The sequence below is a fragment of the Falco naumanni genome, chromosome 5, assembly GCF_017639655.2.
Source record: "Falco naumanni isolate bFalNau1 chromosome 5, bFalNau1.pat, whole genome shotgun sequence".
Taxonomy (NCBI): domain Eukaryota; kingdom Metazoa; phylum Chordata; class Aves; order Falconiformes; family Falconidae; genus Falco; species Falco naumanni.
This window is the reverse complement of record NC_054058.1, coordinates 37085223-37110807: the sequence shown is the minus strand read 5'-3', so window position 1 is coordinate 37110807 and position 25585 is coordinate 37085223. Positions and strand designations below refer to the sequence as shown.

Below are 25585 nucleotides of genomic sequence, written 5' to 3'. Positions count from 1 at the left end.
TCATTGACTCTCAAGCCTAAAATAATACAGGTGCAAATACAGATGTTCTAGCTAGTATCCAGCCTCTAGGTTATAACCCTCATTCTGTGGTGCTGGGTTGGGAAGGAGTGATGGTTCCTTTTATCCTTGGACTTCGGTGAAGAGCTCTCCAAGGCATTGGGGTGGGAGAATGGGGCAGTGGAGAACAGGAGCTGAAGATCTTTTCCTGCTCTTACAGACTGTGCAGGGAATTGGCCAGATACGAAGGCAACTCTAATGTACGTGCTGAAATACCTAAAATAAGCCATGCAAACAAACCAGTCGTATGTTATCCAGATGGGACTGTTCAAATCCAATAATAGCAGTAAAGTGCTCCCGAACTCTGCAGAGAGAGAGATTATAGAAGGATCAGGTATAATTATAGTGCCTTATTATTACCACTCTCATCATTCTTTCTAACAAAGCTTTTCAATAGGATGAAAAAACTTCTTGCAGGAAAACATATGTGTTTGCTGGCAGTTTTTCATTCTTCCTTCCAAGGCTGTTCAGATCAGTCCCTGTAAATGGCGTTAATAAATACTGTAATGATCTTGGACTATATTATCTTTCAGATGATACCTTCTTTAGCTTCGCTCTATGGCCTTGGCTACAGCAAACCCTTTCCCCGAAACACCTCACTGTTGCTACCACTAGTGAGAGCACCAAAATACCTCACTGTTGCTCTGATCCTTCCTTTGATACATGCCCTTCCAAGCAGGGGTAAGGCACGCCCTTAAAATATTAGTGGTTGCAAGTGGCTTGTCTATGTACTGCTCCAAAGCTGGAGGAATATGGGTGGAATCACTTAGCCCGTACTACTCTACTTTGGAGAAAGTCATAGAGGTGGAGGTAGATATTGGTAAGCTGTTCTTCCCCACCTCTGAAAACCACCAACACTTGTGAGAAAAGCCCAGGGTTATCAGAATCAGACCCTGGGAAAATGGGCTTGGGAAACACAAATCTTTGTCTGCAGGTTGGTCTTGTGGGCTGGCACCGCTGAGAGAAGGAAAGAGGCCTCCCAGTATTATTGGTGATCCCTTTCCAGATCACTGCAGGTTCCTGGAAGTATTGCTGTTGGAGGAGCCTGATGGTGCGAGGGAGCTGCGCTCGCTGTGGAGGCACAGCCCCACGGCAGCTCTGTAACCCAGCACGGACTTCCCAGGCAGGGGATTTCTCACAGCAGGGAAGCCCCAGGCAGCTCTTCCACTTCTGCAGCTCTCTGGGCCTCGGAGCAACTTAGTATGGGGGAAAGCTGTGAGTGGGTATGCGGATGGTAAAACCTCTACCAACGCATCTCGTTCTTAATCTGCAGCACTGCTGTCCTCGTGGCTATGATTTGGCAAAACCCTCACACCTCTCAGCTTGGGGAGATGCCCACGCTTGTGTCAAGTGTTGGGGTGCAGGAGAACATCTCTCTCAAGCTTCATGCCTCCATTGCCCTGCTCACCTGCACGTCCCAGGCCAAGCAGGCGGAAAGGCAGTGCGGTTCAGACACAGCCGGCGTGGGGAGGATGGGCTAGGTTTGTTTCCTGGGGCTGGAGGAAGGGGCGGTTTGCTGAGATGGGTCTTTTTCTCTTTTCTCCTTCTCTCCTCTTCTCTCCCCTGAGCACCTTGGCAGAGCCTTGCTCTCAGTGCAATGAAAGTAGGGCAGAGTCTAACCACATTTCAAGCTGTCTGCGTTTTTGGATTCTGGGTAACTGTGATCTCTATCTGTTCCTAGAAAAGATTTAAACAACTTATAAACCACAGCTGGGCAGAGATAATAAAGGAAGCAGTACTGGGGTGGGGAAGGATCTCCCCGGGGTGTGCAGAGCAGGGAGAGGGGGGGCTGCAGGAGAAGCTGTGGGCCCAGCTGTGGTAGAGGGTCTCTGCATGGCTACTCAGGCTGTTGGGAGGACACAGGGGCACGGGGGCTGCCTTAGGGAAACCCCAGCAAGTATCGGTAGCTAGGTATAAAGTGTGTGTGTGTGTACATGTATATACACGCATATATATACAAAGAGCAAGTGGAGATATATGTTTAGCCACAGGAGAAGGGGTCTGAACCCTGTTATGGCATCCACCTAGTCCCACCTCCATGCACTTGTTCTTGCTGAGGTTATGTCTACATGCAGACGGAACATGCTTCCTCTTGCGCTCCAGGGATTTTTGCATTTCCCATTTCCCATCCCTGTTGAACCCATGTCTGCTATCACACAATTATCCAGGCAGGAGACACCCCTTTTACTGGAGGGGTTGGAGTGAGTTCAGGCTCAGTTCCCAGCCTCCAGACCCACAGGGAGGTTCAGAAAATCCCTCCCAGGTCTCCCCCAGCCCCAGAACAGCCTTGGCTGCTCCCAGTGTGCCCAGCAGTGCTCTTCAAGGGTTTGAAAAACAAAACTCGAGGATGATTGTCTTGCATTAGGCCAAAACTACAGATCCTTCCTTGTCCTGTAGTCCTGTCAGCCAGCGATGTAGACGGCAGGTGGGAAATTGGGGGGTGGGGAGGGAAGACAAAACGAAACACATTTCTATATTGGCAAACATCCTAGCAGAGAGGCGGTTCTTCCAGCAAATGCTTCTGCCAGTATGCTTTAGTTTGCATAGCCAGAATAGGGCCTGGTGGCGAAAAGATGTTTTTCTACCTTAGGAGAGTGTGCTATAACAGCTGTATCAGCCTGCATATTCTCCACAGTTGACGATAAAAGCAAAGTTGAAGAATTAATAGGAAAAAAAAGCACCATAATAATTTGCCAGTGAGATATTTAGCTACTTAATCCCTTCCCAGCCTTCCTTCCAGGAGCTGGCGGAGGCCTGGTGTGCACAAGAAAAGTCATGCCGATCTAAAGCGGGGTGCGACTGCGTGCGTGTGTCTGCTGTGGGGGTCCTTGCTGGTTCCCGAGTTGCTGTTGGCTGCGCTGTGGGTTGTGCCTCCCAACACCCTGAGCTGGGAAGCTGCCACAGGCTGAAGAAAGAGCCCCGACTGAAAAAAGTAAAAGTAGGGAAGGTATTAAAAGGAAAGGGCAAAAAAACCCACAGAAAAAAGCAATGGAAGGAACAGAGGAGGGAATGAGGTGGTATGGGTGCAGGGGAGCACAGAGTCTCCTTGAATGGACAGTTAATCCCAGAAGGTTCTGGGAGCTTGGAGGGAAGGAGCTTGAATTTAGAAGCAGCCGTGGGCCAAGCCTGGGTACCCGGAGGCGGTCAGAAGCTGCTCCTTGCCAAGGTGCCAGGAGCTGGGGCTGGCACAGCCGCCTGGCTCAAAGCAGGACTTGCTGAGGCCGGAGCAGCTTTCCTGTGCAGACGTGGCCAGAAGGGCCATCTGGCGAGGCTGTTGCTGGCAGGGACTGGTCCTGTGGCTCCCTCACAACCACTGCCACCTTGTCCAACACGATTCTTCCTGTGACTGCCCGGCACAGGACCCAGCCCCTGCCAAACCTGCCTGCCTCCTACCCTTCGCCCCTCACAGAGAGGATGCACAGCCCTTCACTCAGGGAGGATTTCAGGTCATGATGTGCACACCTCAAGGTGCACAGCTGGTGAGGAGAGGGTTCAGGGGCTCCTGTTTCAAGAGAGTACGGTTTGGAGCTGTGGGCAATGTGCCCCGCTCCTGCCCAGCATCCCACCCCCAGCAATTTTACTGCTAATATGAGAAAGGTTGGGCTGGCCCAGCTGTGGCACCTCAGGGCTGGTGACACATCTCGTGGTCATGGCTGTGGGAGGGCTGTGTGCTTATGACTCCTGCTCTCATACTCCCACTGGCCGGCGAGGCATGCTGCTGCTGGGGCCCCTTGAAGCAGCTGCACCCCCTTGGAGCACAGCAGCAAGTCAGCCCCTTTTTGTGGAGGCACCGATTTGAGCCTAGCCCTGCTAAGGCAACACAGCGAGTTAAACACCATCGCTGGAGCCTCGACTAGTCCAGCATCACTGGTTAGCAACATGAAATAGGTGCCTGGGATTTGCTGGTCATGGAAAGCACCACACATGGAAACTACCCAGGAGGCCTCTGCAAGCTGAGAAGCATCATTCATAGTAAAACCGTGCTCCTCACCAGCACTGGCAGGAGTTTCCAGCATGCCCTCGGCGTAGGAGGGATGGCTTGCGAGTGGCTGGGGCAGACGGTGCCAGGTGCTGGAGGCAATGCTGCCCGTGGCTCCCCATGCTTCGCCCCCCGGGCTGGGGGCTGCTACCCCGAGAGGGCTCAGCAGCAGCGACTCAGCTGCCACCGCCCACTGAGGGGGCTTGGGAGGGGGGCTGGTAGCGGTGGGGCTAGAGGGGTGTGGGTGGCAGGTCGGGGCTGCTGCAGGGACAGCGACCTCGAGCAGCTGAGGGGTGAGGAGGGCAGCAGGCAGCTGGGATGGATTAAACCCGTTGCAGCGGCGCTGTGCGTCCGGCAGAGCCTGCAGTAAGGTTTATTTTCCCTTTCCGCACCCCGGTTCTGCCTGCTCCCACCTAATGGGCAGACTGCTACTGCAGTATCTGCAGCTCGCTGAGTAAATGTTGTTCTTCTAGTTGTTAATTACAGTTAATTAGCATTAGTTTTGCCTTAAATGGGTCCTAGTTGCGCTTGTTTTCTCCGGGGTTGCGGCCGCCGTGCTGCTGAAGAGATGCTGAGCGGCACCGGGTGTGTAACACGGCGGCTCCCTCGGCGGCCCGGGGCGGTGCGGGGGGGCGGCCGGGCCCCGCACAGCGCGGGGTCTCACGCACTTCGCTTGCCGAGCGACCCGGCCCCGCTCTCGCATTTCGCGCGAGCTGAAGGCGCAGGGGGCTCAGCCCTCCGCCGCGCTGGCCGAGCCCCCGGCCGCGGCGCGGCGACTGTTCACCTGCCTCGAAAGGAAAAACCGCGCTCACCGCCGCTCAGCGCGCCGCCGTGCCGCAGCCGCCGGGGCCGGGCCGTGCAGTGCCGTGCCGGGCCGTGCGGTGCCGGGCCGGGCCGGGCCCGGGGCTGGGGGCGGGGGCGGCCCCGCCGGCGGGCGGGAGCGGGGACGGCGGCGGCGCGCGGCCGGGGCGACGGCGCCATCTTGTGGGCGAGGGTGCGGGTAAGCGGGCACCGGCCGCCGCCCCACCGCCCCCGCCCCGCGGCCCAGCCAGGCCGGGGCTCCGCGGCGGCGCGGCGGGTGGCTGTCGCCGTAGGCGAGACCGGCCCTGCGCTGCCGGTGCGGGTGAGCTGCGTGGGAGAAGCTTCTCGCCCCTTGCAGGAGCGGAGGGAAAATGTCCCGCTCTGCTGGCTGGCCCCGCTTCAGCCCCGGCCCCGGCCGGTGGCCGCTCTGCTAGAAGGCGGCCGCCTGCGGGACCCCCTTCGGCCCGGCCTGCTGCTCCTAGCAGGGAGCCCGGGACGGGGAATAGCAGGGAGCACCCGGGGCTGAGGCGCAGCCACGCTGCGTCAGCCCCGACAGCACATCGGGCATGTGGCCACCGTTTGGTCCCTGGGAATCTTTCTCGCAGGTGAACAGAAAAAGAGCAGGAGCGGGTGATTTCTGAGGCAGGCTTGTTTTGCTGGTGAAAGGGAATTACAGAAGTGCTCCCTCACTTCCCCACGGTAGTGTCAACACCTTTCTTTTTCTGGTTTCCCCTCGAGTCGCTGATTGTTCTCTTCCCTAGAGCAGTTCAATGGGTAGAAATGTAACAAGGGCATTGGCAGCTTTTACCTCGGCATCATCCAGCCCTGCTGAGAGGCACTCGACACACAACGGTGGTAAAAATGCTGGCAGAGGTACAGCCCCGCTCGTGCTGGCTCTCCTATCGCTTCTGCCGCCAGACAGAGGGAAACTGTACGCCTCGGAGTCTGGGGTTAGAAGAGTCAAAGAGATTGTGAATCCTCAGAGGTGCGTGTGTTGCCGCTGGCTGGCTTTCCAGCGATGGGGGACTGAGCTGGTCTCTGACAAGGCAGCAAATCCGGAGCTGCCGTGCTGGGGAACGCTCTGAAGCGCTCCCTGCAATCAGGCTCGCTGAGTTGCTGCAGCTCTTCTCTGCGCCAAGCGGTGTTTCTCTTTTGGATGGTTGTGGTGTTAAACGCTTCAGCAATAAAGAGGCTTTGTTGTGGTCTCTGCAGCATTGCTTTTGCCTTGGCTAGCAGCAGCCTTTTTGTTTGAATAAATGCTTTCCCTGGAGTTGGCTGTGGGGGCATGTGTGGGCACGTGTGTGTGTGCGCCTTTACTTGTGGGTGTACATTGGACACAGCTGTGAACAGGCAATTCTGGTAGGTTCAGCACTTGCCCAAACTTGTTCATGCGCGCCAGAACAATGTGCTTTTCCTCACAGTTGGGAATGCTGGCCGCTGTCGCAGGCTTTTAACAGTGCTTGAATGAAATTAATGGCCACTTTCCAGCTACAAGCAGAAACTGTTGCTAGCACCTAGCCCAATTCTGTATTTAGTCTCAGGAAGTGATTAGCATTCACTGCATCAAAGGAAGGACTAAGTCGTACAGATCCTGGCCAGTCTGTGCTGTGGCGGGGCTACAGCTGGACAGGCAGTTCCCTCCTCATCGTGCTGCAGGGACCAGCTCACACGCAGCAGTGTACTGTATAATGCATGAGTGAAGGTCATGCAATGAGCTATTCCTTTGGAGCTTTGTAATTTATTTCCTTCGGCACAGGTATCCTGGTTAGTTCCGCCTAAGTTTCGGGGGGATCAGTTCAGCCCAGCTACAGGCTGGTAGTACAAACACACAACTCCTCAGCTTTTCCTCACCTTCCTCCCATTTATGTCTCCAGGGTTAAAACCCAGTCCAGAATCCCCAGACCAAATTGAATTAGAATTTAACATTCAAAGATTCAGGCTCCCTTTAGGCTCTAAGGAACAGAATGTCATCCTGTCTCGCAGTTAAGAGCTGCTGGGTAGTCGTTTCAAAGCCATTTCTTTTCAGCGAGCTCTACCATAGCAAATCCCAGCAGTGAATGTATTTCTGGCCTGGCCGTGCCTCTAATCCCACAGCCAAGTCTTACGTGTGATCTCTTTTGAAATGCTAGATCTATATATTATTTTTTTTTAAATTCCAGACAGGGATATTTCTAGGACTTGGCATTTAGAGTGGCAAGAGGGTTGTTTATAGGAAGAGAAGGGAAAGGACGGAAGGATGATGTTGACCTAGCAGCCCTACAAACCTACCGCACTTAATCCACTTATCGCTCTGAATTCCTGAAGCAGATAAATGCTGATAACAGTTAAAACACATCTCTGACAGGAGCAGCATGTTCTGTCCTCTAGAAATACATCAATGCTGGAAATTGCAAAGCTGTGTGCTACCATGGGGATGAGTGTGATATAAGAGCAGAAGCAGCTCTGACTGGTCAGCAGAGTTCTTCCACAGGAGGGTAGCAAGTCCCTGCCCCCTTTTCCCTCCCTGCCCCAACTACCTTGAGATGTTCTTCAGGCCTGAGAAACGCTGCCGAGTTGTTGTGACCCCACAGCCCCCCAGAGCCACAGCTGCCTGATCTGAAATGCCAAGTGTGTCCCAAATGCCTTGTTACTGCTCTTGATTGTCCTTGCTGCTCAGCGTTAAGACCTGCGAGGAGTGATTTCCAGCTGAGACCAGCCCCGTGCAGCTCATGTCAGCATGTCTTGGGGAGAGAAGTTGGTTTTGGCTAATCTGAGCTAAACCTTCCCTGGAGGAGTGCAGCTGCTGCACCAGCCTTACAGAGCTACACAAAGCCACTTGCTCCTCTCCCCATCTGTCAGGGCTCTCAGCAAGGTGCCAAAGCCATCCCTGGGCTCAGAGGGCCGCAGTGGCCACAGCTGTGTGCCACCCCTGAGTCAAGACCCCTTCCTCCTAAGGACCCATCCCAGGCTGAACAGGAGGAAAAATGCTGTAAACCAAAGGTTGCCTCGGAGCAAACCTCACTCCTACAAACTCTGGAGGGATAAAACAACTGACTGATTTTGATGACACACAGTTTACAGGCTTATCTACCTTCTCAGGTTTTTCCTTGCACAGCCATCCCCTACCAGTCTTCACATCACAGCACCCCATGTGAGCGGGCACCCTTGAAATTGCAGCAAAGTGCTTTCTTGTGGACAGTGCAAATGTCTCACAAGAAGTGCAAAAGGAGGAAGCTACCTAGAGAGAAGTGAAGACCTCTCACACGTCAGAGTTTTTTTGAGTCAGACACTGCTCAGCTGTTGCAATGCAGATATCTTGGCAAAAAACAAGCTTTTGTCAAAATCAAAGTTTCTTCATGAGTATAGGCGGCAGGATCCTCCCACAAAAAAAAAGGGTTTTCTTCTTCAAAGGGCTCTCCATAGATTTCCCTACAATAGATTTCTTAAGGCTTGCCTGCGTTGCAAAGCTGATTCAGAGCCAGCATCGTGCGGATCTGAAACATCCCAGCTGTTAGGGATGAATTTGCTGTCTGGTTGTTCTCGCTTCTGGAATACGAGTGCCTTCCTCCACAGTGACCTAGTGGAGGAGTTGGCTGTGGAGGGAGGTTCTGTGCAGTCAGAAGTACAGTGGAGCCATTCCTCTGTACTGACTGCTGATGTGGGTCCTTGTTTTCCATGTTGAAGGCAAAAAAATTGTGATCCCACAGTTGAGTGTTCACATTAAGGAGTCTGATGGGGCTATTCTGCCCAAAGCCCACATCCTGTGGCACTGCTCAGTAGCTTCCCCACGTGAACAAAGCAATTGATTAAGATAATTTGAAGTAAGGTGCCCTTATTCCAAAACCTGGGTGGTCCATGCAGTGGAATAATTGGGAATAGCGGTTCCAAAAGAACTGTGTAAACCAATCCTTGCAGAATTATGGTAAAAATCCCACCATGCCACTTTTAAGCTTGTCCATTGCTCCAGGATCAGTTGAATCCTTCCCTGAATTTGACCACATTTGCCTCAAATAGCCTTGATCTGCAACAGTCAAAGCACATTTTTTTTCCGTATTCCAGCACAGGGCTTCAGTCACTGTGGAAGGTGACAAAGTTTGCTTTGAGTGCGTATGATACTGTATGGGAGACAAAACTCCATGCGTTGAAGAGCTTAGGGTCTAATCTTCAGAGACCTGCTGATAGCTCTAACACCATCGTAGCAGTACAGAGAAATGAACCCCGGCGTGGGGAGGAGTCTGACCGAAAAGCAGAAGAGCCTGCATGCCTGCATCTGCCAGGAACAGCTTGCCAAACACAGTGTGTCCATCCCGCCCCTCCCTGCGCGAACGGGAGGGGATCAACCAGCTGCCCGGGTGTGGAAATACTTGTCAAACCCCCGTCTCTTTTCCCTTTTGGATCTTCATGTCTCGTTGCTTTCTTACAGCCTTTGACCCCCACCATGGCCTCTAATCTAAAAGTCGTCTTCCTGTTTCTTTGGTTGCTTCAGTGTGGAGGTAAAAAAGTGGTTTTTTATTCCTTTTGTTTACTTTCACGTTTGTTCATATTAGAGCATTTCCAGCTGCTATCTTTTTGCTAATTTTCAAAGATCCCCTCTAGGAATTTGCACGCTGCTGCTATTTCTGTCTTTTAAGCATTTCAAAGCTGAGAGAGAGAATCCTCAAGAAAGGAGAAACATGGGAGAAGGGTTAGATAACCTAAATAAAATGGTTTGGCTTTTTCCCTGGCATGTTCTTCTCAAGCTAATGGCTCCTGGGATACTGTAAGAAGATGGATCTCTCCTCTGTTTTGTTACAGCAGTGCTTAGCCATGTCTTGTATAGAAACTGTATTCATATGTGTTTTGCTGGGTAGAGATGAGGAAAAGGATGATGAATGATTCTGGAAAATTAAGGCCCAGAAGAGACCACCTGGGTTATCACTCCCACTGTGCCTGCAGGATTTTATGTTATTGTCTTTCCATAATATTGTATCTAGTGTACACAGGACTGTGGGCTCACAACAAATGAGCAGGTCCCTTAGGACTGTACTGTGTCTTCGTTGCTTTTACAGCTAAGAACCTTTTTCTAGTGATGTAACCTAAGCTCTTCCTTACTTTCAGGCTATTGTCCTTAGCTATGTCATCTGTAGAGGATTTTTCTTAATGGATGTTACTTACCAACAGTCCTTTCTGGACAGCGGCCATCTCCTCCCTCCATTATTGCCCCCCACAACGCTTCTCCAGTGCTCAGCATTCAGCAGCACTCAGTCTGAGTTGCCTTTTCCAAGGCTGAGTCCTGCTGTGCAGAGGTGATGCTGCCGTTGCGGTGCACCGTTAGTGCACAATGACAGGAAAGCAAGCCTGGCTGTGCTCTGGGACAGCTTTAATGCCTTGTTATGAGCCTGTTCATAAATGCAGAACCCCAGGGAATCCCATCAAGAGCATGAATGGAAAAGCCTGCTGATCCCCTACTTTCTACTTTCCCACCCCCCTTCTATTTTCATGTCTCTGAAAGAATCCTTCATTTTGTAAGATGACTTGTGTGTCAGTTTCCAGTTCCCTTTTTCAAAGACAACAATGGTTTGCACAGGCTTCCTCTTAAATTTCTTTATATGTGGTGTTATGTCAGCTGCCAAACAAATACATCCAGAGACTGCCTGGTGTCAAACCCAGATTTGGCTGGGAAGTGAAAGAGGTCCTGTACCCCAGGCTCCTTACTAGCCTGGGGTGGCTCACTCTTAGTTTCGTTTATTTTTCTTTTATTTCTTTTATTAAACAGAACAGGGAGTGAACTATGGTGTGGTTCCCCATCTGTGTTTATCCATCCCCCCCTTATAACTCCTGACATCATTGTCTACTGAATTGCCGTGATAGATCACTTTCAACAGCCCTGTCTGTGTAAGGAGGAACCACATGAAGGGCATGATCTCCCATCCCATCTCTTTGCCTAAGATACTGTCACGTACAGATACTTAAGATCTGCACTCTTCTGCAGATAGTTCCTGTATCTGGCATTGAGTCTTGCGCTTTGCTGCCCATTTACGGCAACACAAGTTTGATTAAGCTGTGTCTTATTTCTCATGGCCCTGGTGCTGGCTCCTGCACAGAACATGCAATTTCCTTCCTCACTCGTGCTTCAGAAGTACACAGCCCCACTGACAACACCTGCTTGTGTACAGCACCTTCACTGGTGCAGAGATGCCAAGATGCCCAAGCAGAGATTCGTAACTCAGAAGTTTCAGGAGATGTCCAGCTAGCGTTTGACTTGGAAAATCGCTTTCTATTCATCCACGGTAAATACAGTCTCACAGCACTGCAAAATCACTTCACTTCCTGCTTCATTTCCTGCCTTTCTGCGTGCTGGCGTTGTACAGAGGAGCTCACAAGGGAAAAGGGCAAGCCTGTGAATGCAACAGGCTATCGCAAATCACACAGCAATTACCTAAGAGATGTGGCAGATCGCACAGGCCACATGCTCTGAATCACTCAGTTTCTGACAAGGGCCAACACTGCGTGCTACGGGTGTGCTTCTTGACTTATGGATATTTTCACAGTGTGATCCTGTCTTTGGGGCAGCAGTCCTCTCCTGACTTAAAACGATGATAGGTGACTGCTAACAATTATTACCCTTACAGGGGGAAATGTTGATGTTCAGCAGAAACCTCCAATCCAGGTTGCGCTGCTCAAGGAAGGAATATCCATCCCCTGTAAAGTCATCTTTCCTTACATGCCGAGATACACCAGATTTTCGATCTTCTATTACTGGATTAATTCACTGGGCCAGAAAACATCCATCTATAGTAGGTCAGAAAAGGTAGAAATCCCTTCTGGAAAAGAGAATACGACTGCTGTCATACCTTATGACCACAGAATCATGCCACTTGAAAACACCTCTTCTACTGGCACATACTACTGTGAGGTCAAATGGAATGACATCCAGAAGATGGGAAAGGGAGTGTTTGTCCTTGCTAGAGGTAAGTGAACAACCAGAAAGGAAGGGAAGTAGGTTAAAAATCAGCTGGATCTAGCTATGAAAATATAATCTTTGCTTTTCTTTTCCTCTACCCAAACATGCTACGAAGTCAGGTGGGAATAATACTTTATGCTCAATACTTAATGCCATCAGAGATGAATCCACTTTACACAGGTGACCTATGCTACTTTTCCCAATGCACAGATGGGACATGAAGATGCTGTAATTTTTATCTGCCTTGCTGCAGCCTCCTGGGAACAGCAGGCTTAAAGGCAGGACCTAACCAGGGAGCCTGGGCACTGGGTTAGAGGGTGCTTTTAGGTGCCAGTGTTCAGGAGCCTGCCATTTGGTGTGGGTTAGCCTTTAGCAGTGTGACAGAGACAGTTGAACAGAAGCTCGGTGGTTAGGGTGGTCGCTGTAATCAGATGTACAGGTTAGGCACTCAACATTTGGAGCTCACAAACAAGTTAGGAGCTCACCATAATCCCTCCACCCCTTTTCCAGGTGGTACAAGGGGTTGGTTGTTCCGTTAATGTGCAGACTAGAAGGCACAGGAGAACTTCATGCCAAGATAAGAGGAATGCTATAGAAAAGTGATAAGGACATGCATGCTGCTGACTGGCGGGATTTGCATTACTGAATGCTGGATAAGAAAAACTTCTTACAAAGTATAAATGTAAAGAGCCATGATGAAATAGCTTTGCTACACTGGTCAGAGGGTGCCTACAATACCCACCCTGCTAGTTTGTGCAGCCTGTGTGCTTTCCACCTTCTGTCTTTCTACCCCTATCACTGAAGACCTTTGCCAGGCTCTACCTACCACCTTTCTTGGCTCTCATAGTTATGTCAGATCCCTCTAATGTACATGAAGTGCAGCTGCTCATATCCTGCCTCTTTTGCGTGATGCTTCAGCTGCACCCTGCTCTCTGTTCAGTCAGGCTAGGTTTTGAAGGGTGTGTGCATCTGTGCCACCGTATTCTGCACTGCTTCTGTAGTTCAGTTCTCCCAAGGCTCTTTCCAGGGTTAAAAATGCAGCAGGATTGTAACTTCCACTCACAGTGTGAAACTTCTGTCTTATTTCTTACAGGTACAGGGTACATACAGACCTCTTATGGGTGGCAAATCCTCATTACAGTAACTACTCTTCTTGTTGCTTTGAGCATCACCGCAACAGCTCTGCTTCTGTGGAAAAGAAAGGCAAGTTATAACCAAATAAAAAGCAATACCTGACACGACCCATTCTAGGAATTTATTTCATTTGCTTGTAACTTGGCTGGATTGGAAGTCCCCACGCTAAAATTTTCCGTGCTGGGTGTCTGCCTCGGGTTTATTTTCTTTTTTGAAGTTCAGTCTTTCTGAGACAAAAGATTACAGGAAAGACAAAACAAGTCATTGATTTGTCCATTAAAGAAATTCTGGTAATCATTTTGACTCCGGCATGCTCTGCTTTAGAGCAATGATCTGACACAGGGCAAGAAGTCACACTAGCGGTGTTCTGTCCCTGAGAGTAGCCTTGTGATGGGTTTTTGGAAAATTGCAGTTTGTGCATGCTCAGTCATGGCTCCTGTGAATTTAGCAGCTCACTTAAAAGAGGCCCCCTGTGAGGCTGCCTTTCCACGTGGTGTGGGTCAGACAGGTAATGTTCTGTGCACCCAAGCAAGTCTGTTGCAGCCCTGGTAGCAGGAGGAGGGCAGGACTTTCCCTGTTTCAAGATGCGGGCTACTCTGGTTCAAGGTCACAACCCGGTCGCAAGGGGACTGTGCAACTGTATTCCTGAGCTGTGGCTTGGGTGCCATAGAAGAAACCAATCTGCAGTGTGGAGGGGATGGGGACCAGAAGCTTGTGCATGTGTTTGGCAGGGAAAACATTAAGAGGCAGAGTGAGAGGGTAAAGTCAGGACAAGGATCCCATGAAAGCCTCTGTGGAAGTTCTGACTAACTGGGAAAAGCGAGAGAGAGACAAGGACCCAAGGAGCAACCTGCTCTAGTTGACTCTGCTTTGATCAGAGAGGGATTGGACTAGACAATCTCCAGAGGCACCTTCCAACAGCAGTGATTCCGTGAGGCTGGCAGAAGCCTCGGGAAGGAAACTGGGACTGGAATCTGGAGCGAGGGAGCACTGGAGCTTGGAGGAGGGTGTTTAGACTAGACTGATAGGGCCCCTTAGGTAAGCGGAATAGTGGCACAGGTTGGGACCAGCTGGGGAAGGAAGTGGAAGCTAGGATGAGTAGCTGAGGGCAAAGGCGAAACTGGAGTCGGGGAAAAAGGATGTAGAGAGCAGAAGAGCCAGAAGTAGGACTGAAAGATATGGGTGAGACAGAGGCCCTGTGGCCAAAACTTTGGGGTCATGATCGTGGAATCTCTGTTGTTTGGGGGAAACCTACTGCTCTGCATACTGCCACCTTCAGGCATGCAAACAGCATCCCTTGCATTCTTCCAGAGATCTCAAGGCTGGCTTAGAAAACCTTGATGTCGTTTAGAACAGAATTTGGGGATTGTTTTTTTCTAGGTCGAATATGCCCCATATTTACTCTTTCAGGCTGCTCCCTGCCACCATGAGAGCAGACTCTCTGCATGCATGTTTTATGTGGAGGCTGTGCTGCTGGTATAGTCCTACAACTCCAAGGAACATCAGGCTCCAGCACACACAGTCAGAGACCATAAGGTTGAAAACAGAATGACAGCAGCTGGCAGACCTGCTAATCTTGTGAGACTTACCTTGCAGGCAGCCTGGGTAAGGAGTGTAAGCAGCAGAGTGACCAGGCTGGAGCCAGGCCTCCATGCCTGCTTGCTTAGACAGTCTCCATGGGGATAAGGAGAGAGGCACTGTCATGACTTGCTGATTGGCATCTCTAGGTTTTGAGGTGGGCTAGCAAGTCTCAGACCTACAGGCTCTCCTTGGGGCCCAAAGAGATCATACAGCCACTACATTTGCCCTCCTGCAGAACACAACCCATATTTCTCACCACAGCTTGCTCAGACCTGCTGGTTTAAAAATGTTTATCTTTAAGAGAAGCTATTTAGCATCCTCCTTAGTTACTAATGGACTGGAAAGCAGTTCATCGTTTTCATGTGATGTGAATATAATCATCCCACTCTTTCTGAATTAGAACTGAGATACTTAGCAAAGCCTTCCTTTTCTGCCTCCTCTCTTGCTTGCTGAGCAGGGCTAGCTCTTATCTGTGCATGAATGGAACGTGTTCAAGGAGAGCTCATCTGATGCAAGAAACATTTCAGAGGAAGAGACCTTCTTCCTTCCACCCCATGCTGGACTTGCACGTCAGTGTATCACTGACTATATGTCATCATTGACGGTTGTCTGGTCCTATTCTCTAGATTCTATGTATTAGCAAAAGCTTCCTGGCCAAATCCTGACAAAAGTCACTAGATTTTGCCTCTCTGAAATTCCCCTGCACGCTTGGAACAGGGCCCTGCTTTACTCCCTGTCCTACAGCATCGTTGTGTGCTGTTAAATATGTACACCCTCTGTCCAGCTAAGTTTCAGTGGTGGAAGTGATTTTTATGTATGCAGAGAGCCCAGTCCTCCTTTCCTCTGCTCCAGTGTAAGTCACCAGACTCCTCCGTTTTACCCTGTGGTGAGGAAAGGGACCAGCCTGTGTTATGCAGAGTTGCTGGCACTCTTTGCTGTGGAAGCACTCAGTGGGTGTGCAGGCAGCTGGCTTTGACATGACATTGGTGTTCACTTCACCTGGGGGGAGATGGTGTTTTCTCCAAATGTGTCATTTGCTGTCTTGTCCTGAGCAGGTGTTGTGCCCTGTAAGGAACCAGCTAAATATCCGGAGACAGAAGGTGGAAACGCAGCCTCCTTCAGCCAGCCCACCACCACCATCTCCTGTCTATGATGTGAGTACCAGATTCACTCTCCATCCCTTCTGCCTGCATCATGGTACAACCCTTCCTTTCCCTGCCCTGCCAAGGTACAGACAATGCCAGTATCATGACGTGAAACATAAGCAATACCTGTGTGCCAGCCTGGTACTAGTGACCTTGCTCCTGTGCTCTGCCCTGCTTAGCTCCTCTCAGGACTGTGCACATTGTGTGTCTTCATTCTGATACCACTCGTGGCCTTCCCAGTGCCAAAGCCTTGCACCATGCCCTGCTGGGCAGCATCCTTCCCTCTGCCAGCACTGTGGCAGCAGGGGAGCAGCAAGTGTGGGGCCAGAGAAGGTTCCTAGTGGTAGAGATACAAGTGTCTCCAGAAGTCAGGAAGAAAGAGAGGATCCCAGCCCCACTTCGTACTGTAGAGTGTCTCAAGGACATGCCCTTCCCAGCTGGAGAATGATGGCTTAAGAAAGAGGCAGAGGGAAGTGTTCCCTCCAACAACCCCAGCTGTTTAGAGCTCCTGCTGTGACACCTTCACTGGTGTCAGTGTCAAAGACCACTGCAGTCCTGAGCAGGCTGACTAGCTGTCAGGGGAAAGGGAGCAGGAAGAAAGTGGAGTCTTTTTTTTGAGCATTTCCCTTTTCATTGCATAGGATCTCCTTTTCCATTCCCCAAACTGGGGAACTCCAACTCCCACTCATCAAGCCCAGTAGCCACAGCATCACAGATAATAGGACTGGAGTGGCTCTACTGAAATATCAAGCCCAGACCTCAGCTACCTCAAGTAACCATGACCCATAATCCCAACTATAAGCCATTCAGCTCCATTTAAAATTGATTCCTTTTCCTCCTTTTACTCCCATGGGAGGAATGCTCCACTAAGAAGGTTTCTTTTTTTCCTCATGATCTGTGGGACAAACAAGGAGGAATAAAATAAAAGTGAGTAGAGAAGGATGTTGCCTGAATATTAGGAAACCTTTCTGCTGTGAGGTCTATAAGGACTGGAAAAGTCTCTCTGAGGAAAACCTGTAAGCTCTGCTGCATTAATCATTTAAACTAAACGAAGCAAAGCTCTGGAGAATGTACTGCAGAGAGGAGCAGAGCTTTGCCAAGGAGGCAGGAGACCTGGTGGGAGCAGATAGGAACAAGAGGATGGTCCTGCCCCCTTCTCATTCTCACTTGCAGGTGGGGGGGCACCATTCAGTGGCCCTTTAATTTCTGGAGTAGAGGTTTAAAAGAAAGTACTATGTATTGTATGTGATACATTTATTCTGGGCAAAAAAGCAACGCTTTGAGTAAAGGAGGTTGCAGGTTATAAACCTTTTCATTTGTAGCAAGTAATTTCTTTTTAATTCAGGCTTATGAAAATCCAAATGGGTAGTTTCCTGCTGAAGTGGATGATTTCTGCAAGGAGACAAAAAAAAAATCAAATCCATTTCTCGCTCAGTCGGCCTCGTCATGCATCCTTAGCTCCATCTTAATTACATGTTTCATCATGTTGTTCTGTTCAGGAGGCCCCACTAAGGCTAATATAGCAAGCCAGCAGAGCTAGCCTTAGGCACAGGCAGTCCCTGGAGCTGGCTGGGCCCCTGTGCTTGCAGGAGCCCTGTGGCCCCTGCCCGGCCAGCCTTCCCCCAAAGCCTGTTAGCCACACACAGCTGTGCCGAGCTCTCAGCCAGCCCGGTGGGGTGCGCAGGGCAGGTGGCTCAGCGCTCTTTGGCAGAGCTGCAAGCAGCCTGTGACCACCTCATGCATGCTGGGGGGCACGAGCCCGCCCGCTGGAGGTTGCTTTATAGTGGAGCAGCTGCTGCAGGGTGACTTGTTCAGGCACGAAGCAGCAGCTCCCGCCGCAGACATGGCACGTGGTGAGAGCAGGGCTGCGAGGTGTGACAGGGAAGTTAATGCGGGAAGGAGGGCAAGAGCCCTGGGATGGAGACCCTGCGGTGGATGGGCCCTCCGAATAGGTGAGGGGAGCAGAAAGCCAACAAACCTTATTTCCTTTGAAAGATGGCTCTGGTGCCCCACTGCTAAATTTTGCTGGGACTCTGCATGATGTAAACCCAGCCCTGCAAACTGTGTTTGAAATTAGGTGTGAAAACCCGTTGGTGTTAAATTGAGTATTGAACACAGTGCTTAATTCACAGGGAGGCTGGAAATTTATGGTCAGTATTGGGGTAAGCTAAGGCAAGGAAAACAGAAGGACGAGTGAGAGGTAACTCCAAGTGATGAGATAAAGGAGGAGGCCAGAAATTAGGGGATCGGACAAGAGGCCAGCACACAACAGATGTGCTATCTGTGGGGGAAAGCAAGAGGTCAGTCTGAAAAAAAGTCAGGTGAGGGAATCACAGTGTCCTTGCAGACCCGGAGCTGGGAGCAGGAGCAACAGGAGGCAGCACTGGACATCAAAGCAAGGTCTTGGAACTGGCTGGTACAGCTCATCAAATTCTCTGTGTTACCCTACATGGCAGCAAGGTTCACCCCTGGAGTGGGAATGGTCCTAGCACACCTTCTGCAAAGCTATCCTGCTGAACATCTCTAGGAGGAAATGCTTTCCCCGCTGGCTCTTCCAGGTGCCACCATTTACTCATGGTCCCTGGGGGTGGTTGTACACAGTGAAAAGCAGCTGGTAGCAAAAAGCCCCAGTAATAAGGGAGCAGCTGGGCACCCACTTCGTTCCCACTACACTGCCAGGTGTTCCTTGACCTCTTTGTCCTCTGCAGCCCCAGAGCAGCTCTACCTCACTGCGCTGCCCAGACCCAAACCTGTATTTTCCTCTGTCTTCCAGCTTAGCTACCTAGTTAACAAGCAGCTTGGAAATTGCAATCCAAGTGACTTGCTTCATCCACTTTACACTTCAAACAAGCTTTTTCAGCAGCAAAGAGAACTCATGCGGTGCAGGAGGGTTCCAGAGCACAGAAGGTTTTCCTGGTGTGAGGGAGACAAGGAGGCTGCCTGGGGACAGGAAGGCATCTGCCAGTGGGGAGGAGAGAGGCCTGTGTGCCTCCACTGTGACAGTAGCAGGTGGTCAGTGACCAAGTAAAAGTAATTAATTTGCAAATGGCAGTTGAAGACACCCGCTTTCCGACTGGCCAGCGAAGGACCCGCATTGTCAACAGCCTCCATGGGAAGAGGGCTTGTGGAGGAAGGGAATCTTTTTTGGAGGTTAAACACCAAAAGGATTCTTCTGGCTTGCGAGTGGCTTCAGACTAGTGCAGTGAAAGTGGCAGTCTGTCCTGCCAAGGGGACATGGAGCCAGGCTGCTGGGAGCACAGCACGCGGGACGAGGTCCTCGCTGTGAGCATCACAAAGAGAATTGAAAATGAGGCGAGGGAAATGGGATTTTCTGTGTGCGCATGTGCACATGCAAATAGTTGGGAATGTATGTGTAGGCAAGCGGGTTGTTGGGAGTGGGAAGCAGACAGGTGAAATAATTTGATATTCCAGGAGGAGGAGAGGGAATGGGAGAGACGTGTGGTGCTCCGTGCACTGCGCCCCCTCCTATCTGAGTGCTTGTTTGTTCCAAGCGCCACTCCCAAATGCTCCTCTATCATCTGGTCCTGTTCAAACCACCGTCCTGCTGGCCATCAGGTGGTAAGTGTTTGCAACTCTGGATGAAACGATGAAGGTTCAGGTGATTAGCAGCCCCAGCATCAAGCTTCCATGTTTTGCTCACCCTCCTCACTGCGTTGCAGGGTGCCTCACTCCCTTTGCAGTCTCTCCACTAATACCATCTGCCCCTCTTGCGGCCGGAGCTCCTCCCATCTTCCTGTTGCCAGAGAAACAGCCACCTTGGCAACCTGCTGTCATCCTTGAAACACACATGGAAAAGTCCTCCTGATTGTTATGTTTGATCCTTCAGGCAGATCTGGAACATCACTCAAACTGACATGCATCTCCTGTGACACGATTATCTGGGGGACCAGCGGGTGCACACACATGTAGGGTGTTCTCTGTTTCTCTGTGTATCTGTGTGGGACCATGGATATGTTTGAGGGTTGGAGTGTATTGATTTTTTTATTATTATAATTTTTTGTTCACTCTAAGAAGAAATGAGAGTTCTGACTTACAGAACTCCAGACAATAAATAGAAATCATGCCCAGTGTAGGGTTTCCCATTTTTGGCAGCCCCTGTGCTTAAGCACCTTCAGTCTCACCCCTCTTCCCCTTTTCGTGTGCCCAGAATAAGTGCAAGTAAGAGCTTGTGAGTGTCAGGCACCTAAACAGTCCCGGGTGATGCAGAGGGCTGCCTGTTACTTGTGGTCCCCATGGTACACAACATCCTTTCATGTGGCAGAGGGGTCTTTATTCTGCATTCTGGGACAATTTGGAGCAGAGGAAGGCAGGAGCATTGGCATTCTTCTCCACTGCCTTACACAGGGTAGGTAACATCAAAGCCTGTCTCTGTGAGCCTGAAAAAGGAAGCTGATGCAGCTGCACTGTAGAGATTTCAGGGGAAAAGAATTTTCTCTTTGCTCAAGTTCAGGCCAGGAACTTAAAAATTTCAGAGATGACAGTGGTTCCTAAAACATGTCAGGCACAAGATGGGGAGCAACACAGCGGACAATTAGTTGTCTTAAACCTAAGTAATTTATTTGACCCCTACTCTTTCCTCTTTTCCCTGTGCAGTGCCTGGATTCTCAGCAAGTTGATGTCTATTCTACCCTCAAGAACAACACAAACAACCAGTCACTCAAAAATAGTCCTCCAGGAAAGGTAAGGGCTGGGGCCCTGTTCTTGAACACTTCCCTTATGCACTGCACACATGGGGAAAGAAAACCCACAGAGTCACCATGGCCCTAGCAGGCACTAAGTGTGTCTCCAGTCCCAGCAAAAGAGGGGAATGGGATGTGGCACCCACTCATCAGCTGGGCTGCACACATAGCCTATCTTCCCTCTTCCGGCAGAACAACTTGTTCCTGCAGCTCTGCCAGTTCTGGAAGTCCCAGTTTCATGGAGATGCTTTGCTGTATGATGTACGATGAAAGGCATTGAGGGGTTTGGCATTGCTGCTCCCTCTGAATGGGACAGATGTTCATGAAGAGATGGCCAGATTCTTGTCCCCACTGTTGCCCTTTCCAGATTATTTAGGCAGCTGAGAATTCCTCCAGGGTAGAGGAATCTGTGTCCCTCTGGAACAGGGGTCCTCAAACTTTTTCAACAGGGGGCCAGCGCGCGGATGCAGTGGCAGGCAGTCATCTGCGGCTGCTTTGTTTCCCCCCCAACCCCCGGCGGGGGAGGGGGCTGGGGGGGTCTGTAAATACCGGGGGCCGGATTGAGGACCCTGGGGGGCCGTATCCGGCCCACGGGCCGTAGTTTGAGGACCCCTGCTCTGGAATCTGTGTCAGACCCTGGCCACAGCTTTGCTCTCACCAGCATTAAGCACCTGAGAGCCCTTTCATGGTAGCAGAATCTAAGATGGTTTGAACAGAGAGGCTGAACTGATACAGCCTCTGTCAGCTCTGGGGCTCAGGAAGAGGCAGTGTGGGTGGGTATGTTTTGGGCTTGGATCTTCTTGCTGGGCTGGGCATTAGGAGTAACAGACAAGGAACTAAATGCGCTCATAATGAAAGTAGCTGCAACTAGGAATATGCAGATCAGTTGTGGTGACCACATGATGCAGAGCAGAGGCCCACACAAACCTATGCTCTGCCTTTAGCAGGCATCAGCTGTTTCAGAGGGACAAAACTTGCATCATGCACCCCAGTGAACATTTCCTTCCTATCCTCAGAAGTCCATTGTTCTTTTACGCTCCAGACCTCTTATCTGCTTAAAAAATATATTAACTCTTCTAACACTGGGAAATGTTCCTGAAAAAGTTTCTTACTTCCCCCCACTGATGTCCTGTTGGGGAGAGTTCTCCAGGCTGCAGTGTGGACCACAGTGCCAGCATCAGTTGACACCATCCCTCTGTTTCATGAAGGACAGTATTTTCCAGTATCTGAAGCATTTTCACAACTTCCACCTTTTAGGAAAAGGTGGTCTAGAATCAAACAGCTCCCTCTGTGTCCGAGCTACTTGCCACGTTGTCTGGTCCCAAAGCCACTGGCCTCCTGCAGTTACTGCTGTGGCACCACAGTAGTTGGTGGTAGCAAAGGCAGTGGCAGATATCTGATTATTGAGGGGAAGGATGGGTTGTTTTATGGTAGGCTGTCTTATACCTCAGCGCATCATACGCACTGGAAAAGACAGCATCCCTGGTTTTGTGTTCTTGCTGCATTTTGAATTAGTTGGATAGGGAGAACAGTACATCCTGATCCCTCTTCCCTGTCCTATTTGTTCTTCTGTATACCTTTACCAGCTGTCCCCTTTGAAATGATTCAGTCTGGATGATGAGATGCAGTCTGTGTGGAGCTGTCTGGGCTGCAATGAATTGCTTGTGTGTGGCCCACACCACTCAACCACTGCTTTGAGGGGCAGCGGGTCTGTAAAACAGAGCAGGAGCAAAACAACAAAGCAAAAGCAAAGGAGCATGTGTGTGAGTGGGTCTGGTGCTGGTAGTGTCAGCCAGGGTGAGGTGAAGGGTGAAGCAGAGATGGGAGAAACAAAGAAGAAAGCAAAGAGAAGGGATGGGATGAGCACCAAGAGCAGACACCACCAAGTGCCCTCAGTTCTTGTGCTGGTCAGAAGAAAGGGAAGTTGTGAGTTGCAGGTCCCCGTGATCTCTGGACAGGATAATTTTATTGTGCTTTCCACTACTGTTGCAAGCACCGTGGTTAGTTTCTCTGTCAGTCATCCTGGGCTGTGACGGCCTGGGACACATCCTCCAGCTGGCTGTGCCAGAATATAACAGGGTGTTTTCCCCAAGAGCAAGACTTGTGGGCCAGTGGGTTTGGGCTGTGAGCGGTAGCTGGGACTGCTGAACGGTGGGTGACTCTGCTGCAGAGGGTCTGGGCCAGTCCTTGCTGTGGGATGCTGTGCACAGAGGGGGAGCTGTAAAGGCAAGCAGGGCAGAGAGCCCCTGAAACAAGAGCATTGGCATGCTGTTGCATTGGACTGCCAGCCAGCTCGGGTAGCAAGGGGTTAATCCCGCATGCTTTAGAAGTGCCTGCACTCAGCACTTTTGTAAAATGTTTCCCTTCGGTGGTGGCAACAGAGAAAATGCTAGTGTAGGTAGGGCTTCATTCACCCGGTGGCATTTCAGCTACTTGCTGTGTAACCTTGCTTACAGCAGGCCTGTGCCACACAGCGCTTAAAATATCAGTCTGTCAGCGCCTTGTCTACACAAGGAACGGTCGTGAGGAATAGACTCAACTGCTGAAGAAACAGGATTGAGGAGGTCAGGGAATTCCTCCTTCACAGAATCCAAAGTGATTTATTTTTTTACCAAGTCCAATTTTCCCTCCCCTCCCTGTCTGACAGCTTTCTGGGGAAAGAGTGACAAGTAAAGGAGGCATCTTTATCCCTTGGGCTGGATTAGTCACATTCGTCTCTGGCGGAGCAACATTTCTCACTGTAGTGGCTTCCGTTTCAGCAGATCACTTATAGCCATTTCTAACAGAACAAACGTCAGTGTCTGCTTATTAACAATTAATTCATCATCTTTTGAATAATTTCCCTCCATTTCTTTTTTCTCCTTTTTATCATTCTGCAGACACCTAAGAAGCAAGCAACTCTAGAAGAATCCTCTGATACACTGTATGAGAATATCTAAGAGGCAAAATCTGACCCTATGTGGACCAGAGAGCTTTCTGTACGGCAGAACTACTCTCTCACACCCCCAGTTCTCTGCAGAGATCCACAGCAACCTCAGGGCACAACCACAAGGGACTTGTGAATCCCTGGCTCATTCTAAACTGCCCTTCATTAACAACAGAATGCATCTGTTCAAATCCCACCTAGGCTCAGTCTGCATTGATGCAGCAAAGCTATTTTGCAGCAAAGCCGTTTGATGCAAAAGAAAAGCTGCTTTTGTCAGGCACTCACATGTATTTTATGTATGCAGATGGGATCTGTGCAGGTTTCTCTCACCTGGCCTGGCTGAAATACTTAAATCTCGTTCCTCTGTAAATGATAGGACAATCCAGAGACCTCCCTGCTTACTGGCTTGATCTTCCAATCCTGACCTGCAGCGGTCCATCTGATCCTGTGCCTACGGCTTTCCTGACATGGCCAACAGGCCTTCATGCATAGTTTAACCGAGATCCAAGCCTCCACCTGCCCATTTTTCCTTTCTCAGGAACCCCACAGTGAAACATGCTTTCTCATAATCTGCTAATCCCATCAAGTAGTCACAGATGCCTGCTGTGACCATACTCAGTCGACTCAAATCAGTGCCTCCGAGTAAATGCTTTCCCTTCAGCAATATCAGCAGTATACAGTGAGGACTGGATGCACAGACAGAGATAAAGATGGAGAAAAGGAAAACAGAGGAAATATCCCTGCCTGGCAACACGTCTCAGTGGCAGTGCTTTTTCCAGAACAAGGGAAAGGAACAAGGAGGTGGGGACCCGAGAAAACTCCCTTGCTGGGGCTGTGTAAAGCCAAGCGGGTCTGGGGCCAGGTTGCAGCCCAGAGAAGTTCAATCCAATTTCCTGTTCTTCTTGGCAAGGGGCAGTGTTATTGCTTGGGATTTTGAGCCTCTGTGCAAATAGGCATGTACCCCTGCCCCACCAAAACCAGTAAGTTTGCTTTTGTTTCAACTAGCCAGTATTTCCCAGAAAGGGTATAAGGCTCCTTTACCCCCATCCCTACACATTTTTTGGCCAGGTAGACCAGTTCTGAAACCTAGAATGACTGGAGGGAGGAGGGACACCCTAGAGGTGAATTTTCTATCTAAGCTTTTCTCTGTCCTGTCGGCTGGAACTTGCCTACCATTTGTGCTGATGCATATTCTAGTTCTGATGGGGAAGAGGTTACATTAAATATCCATATAACATGATCAAACTAGTGGATCAAAAAACTGAAGCTGTTTTATCTCAGGTTAAAAACCAACAAAACAACAACCAAACAGAACCAACCCAAAATAAGAATATGCAGCATAACTTGAGAGAAATCATAGAAACCTCTTTAAAGAAGAAGATCAAATTAAAATTGAGCTCCAGGGTCATAGGACGCTCTCTACTTGAAGATAATGTTGCTATGCATCAGAGATAGAGGCTATGGAAAATGTCTCTGGGGCCTCCAGCCTTCCTATACTATGTTTAAAGAGATAATCCGCTTATTGCTTTGCTCTTTTTATTACAAGAGATTTCAAACATGCAATTTGGACTTTCTTTAACCACAGGAAAATGCTTGTTCTCTTCCCAGTGTTGAGGAATTCATTTCAGAAAGAGCAATGAATCAACAGCATGGCTTATTAGACCCCTTTTCCATTTGTTACATGGTTGTGACAATTATAAATATTTTTGAAGTAAAAAAACTTGGTGTTTACTAATAGGACCAAAAAATACTTGTGTTCATAGAAGAGTTTACAGAGAACTGTACAAGTATAACAAGGATGGTACAAATATAACAATTCCTTCCTTAACGAATTTGAAGAAATGATGAGATGAATTATAAATGTGTTGCAGTATGGCAATAAAATATTCAGCAGAAGCTGGTGGATTAGATGTAAAGTAAAAACTTTCAAAATACTGCTGCTTAGTTTTTGTAGGTTTCTTTTTAAATTTTGTAAATGCTAAAAGTACTGGGTGCTGCTGGAAATTTCCTGGCAAAGATCCCACTTTGCAGTGAATTGATTTGTCTTATCTTTCTATTACCTTTTTAAATAGTATGTTTCTTACATTTATGCCTGAACAATTCTATACATTAAGTAGCTGAAGCTGTTTAAAATGAAACATGAGAGGAAGAACAGTATTTGGAATGGAAAAGGCTATTCTAGGACAGCCAGTGCTAAAGTACTGCAAGAATCACACCAGGTTCTGATCAATTAAGTGAAAAAGTAAAAATTTCCAAGAAACACTGGCAAGTCTGGGGATTTGGGCTGTGCTCCAAAGCTTGCCAAAGTCAGGGGGATTTGTTGCGTTGATTCAATGGGGT

General features: G+C 49.7%; 1 protein-coding gene across 1 annotated transcript; it reads left to right on the top strand.

Annotated features, from left to right (window-relative positions):
* Window positions 1–9092: 9092 nt before the first annotated feature.
* NFAM1 (NFAT activating protein with ITAM motif 1) lies at window positions 9093–25179 on the top strand. Its single transcript, XM_040597066.1, has 6 exons — window positions 9093–9309; window positions 11428–11766; window positions 12853–12962; window positions 15530–15628; window positions 20234–20320; window positions 23199–25179. Exons 1-6 carry the CDS (start codon window positions 9255–9257, stop codon window positions 23256–23258), a joined length of 750 nt encoding a protein of 249 aa, XP_040453000.1. The 5' UTR covers window positions 9093–9254; the 3' UTR covers window positions 23259–25179.
* The last annotated feature ends 406 nt before the right edge of the window (window positions 25180–25585 follow it).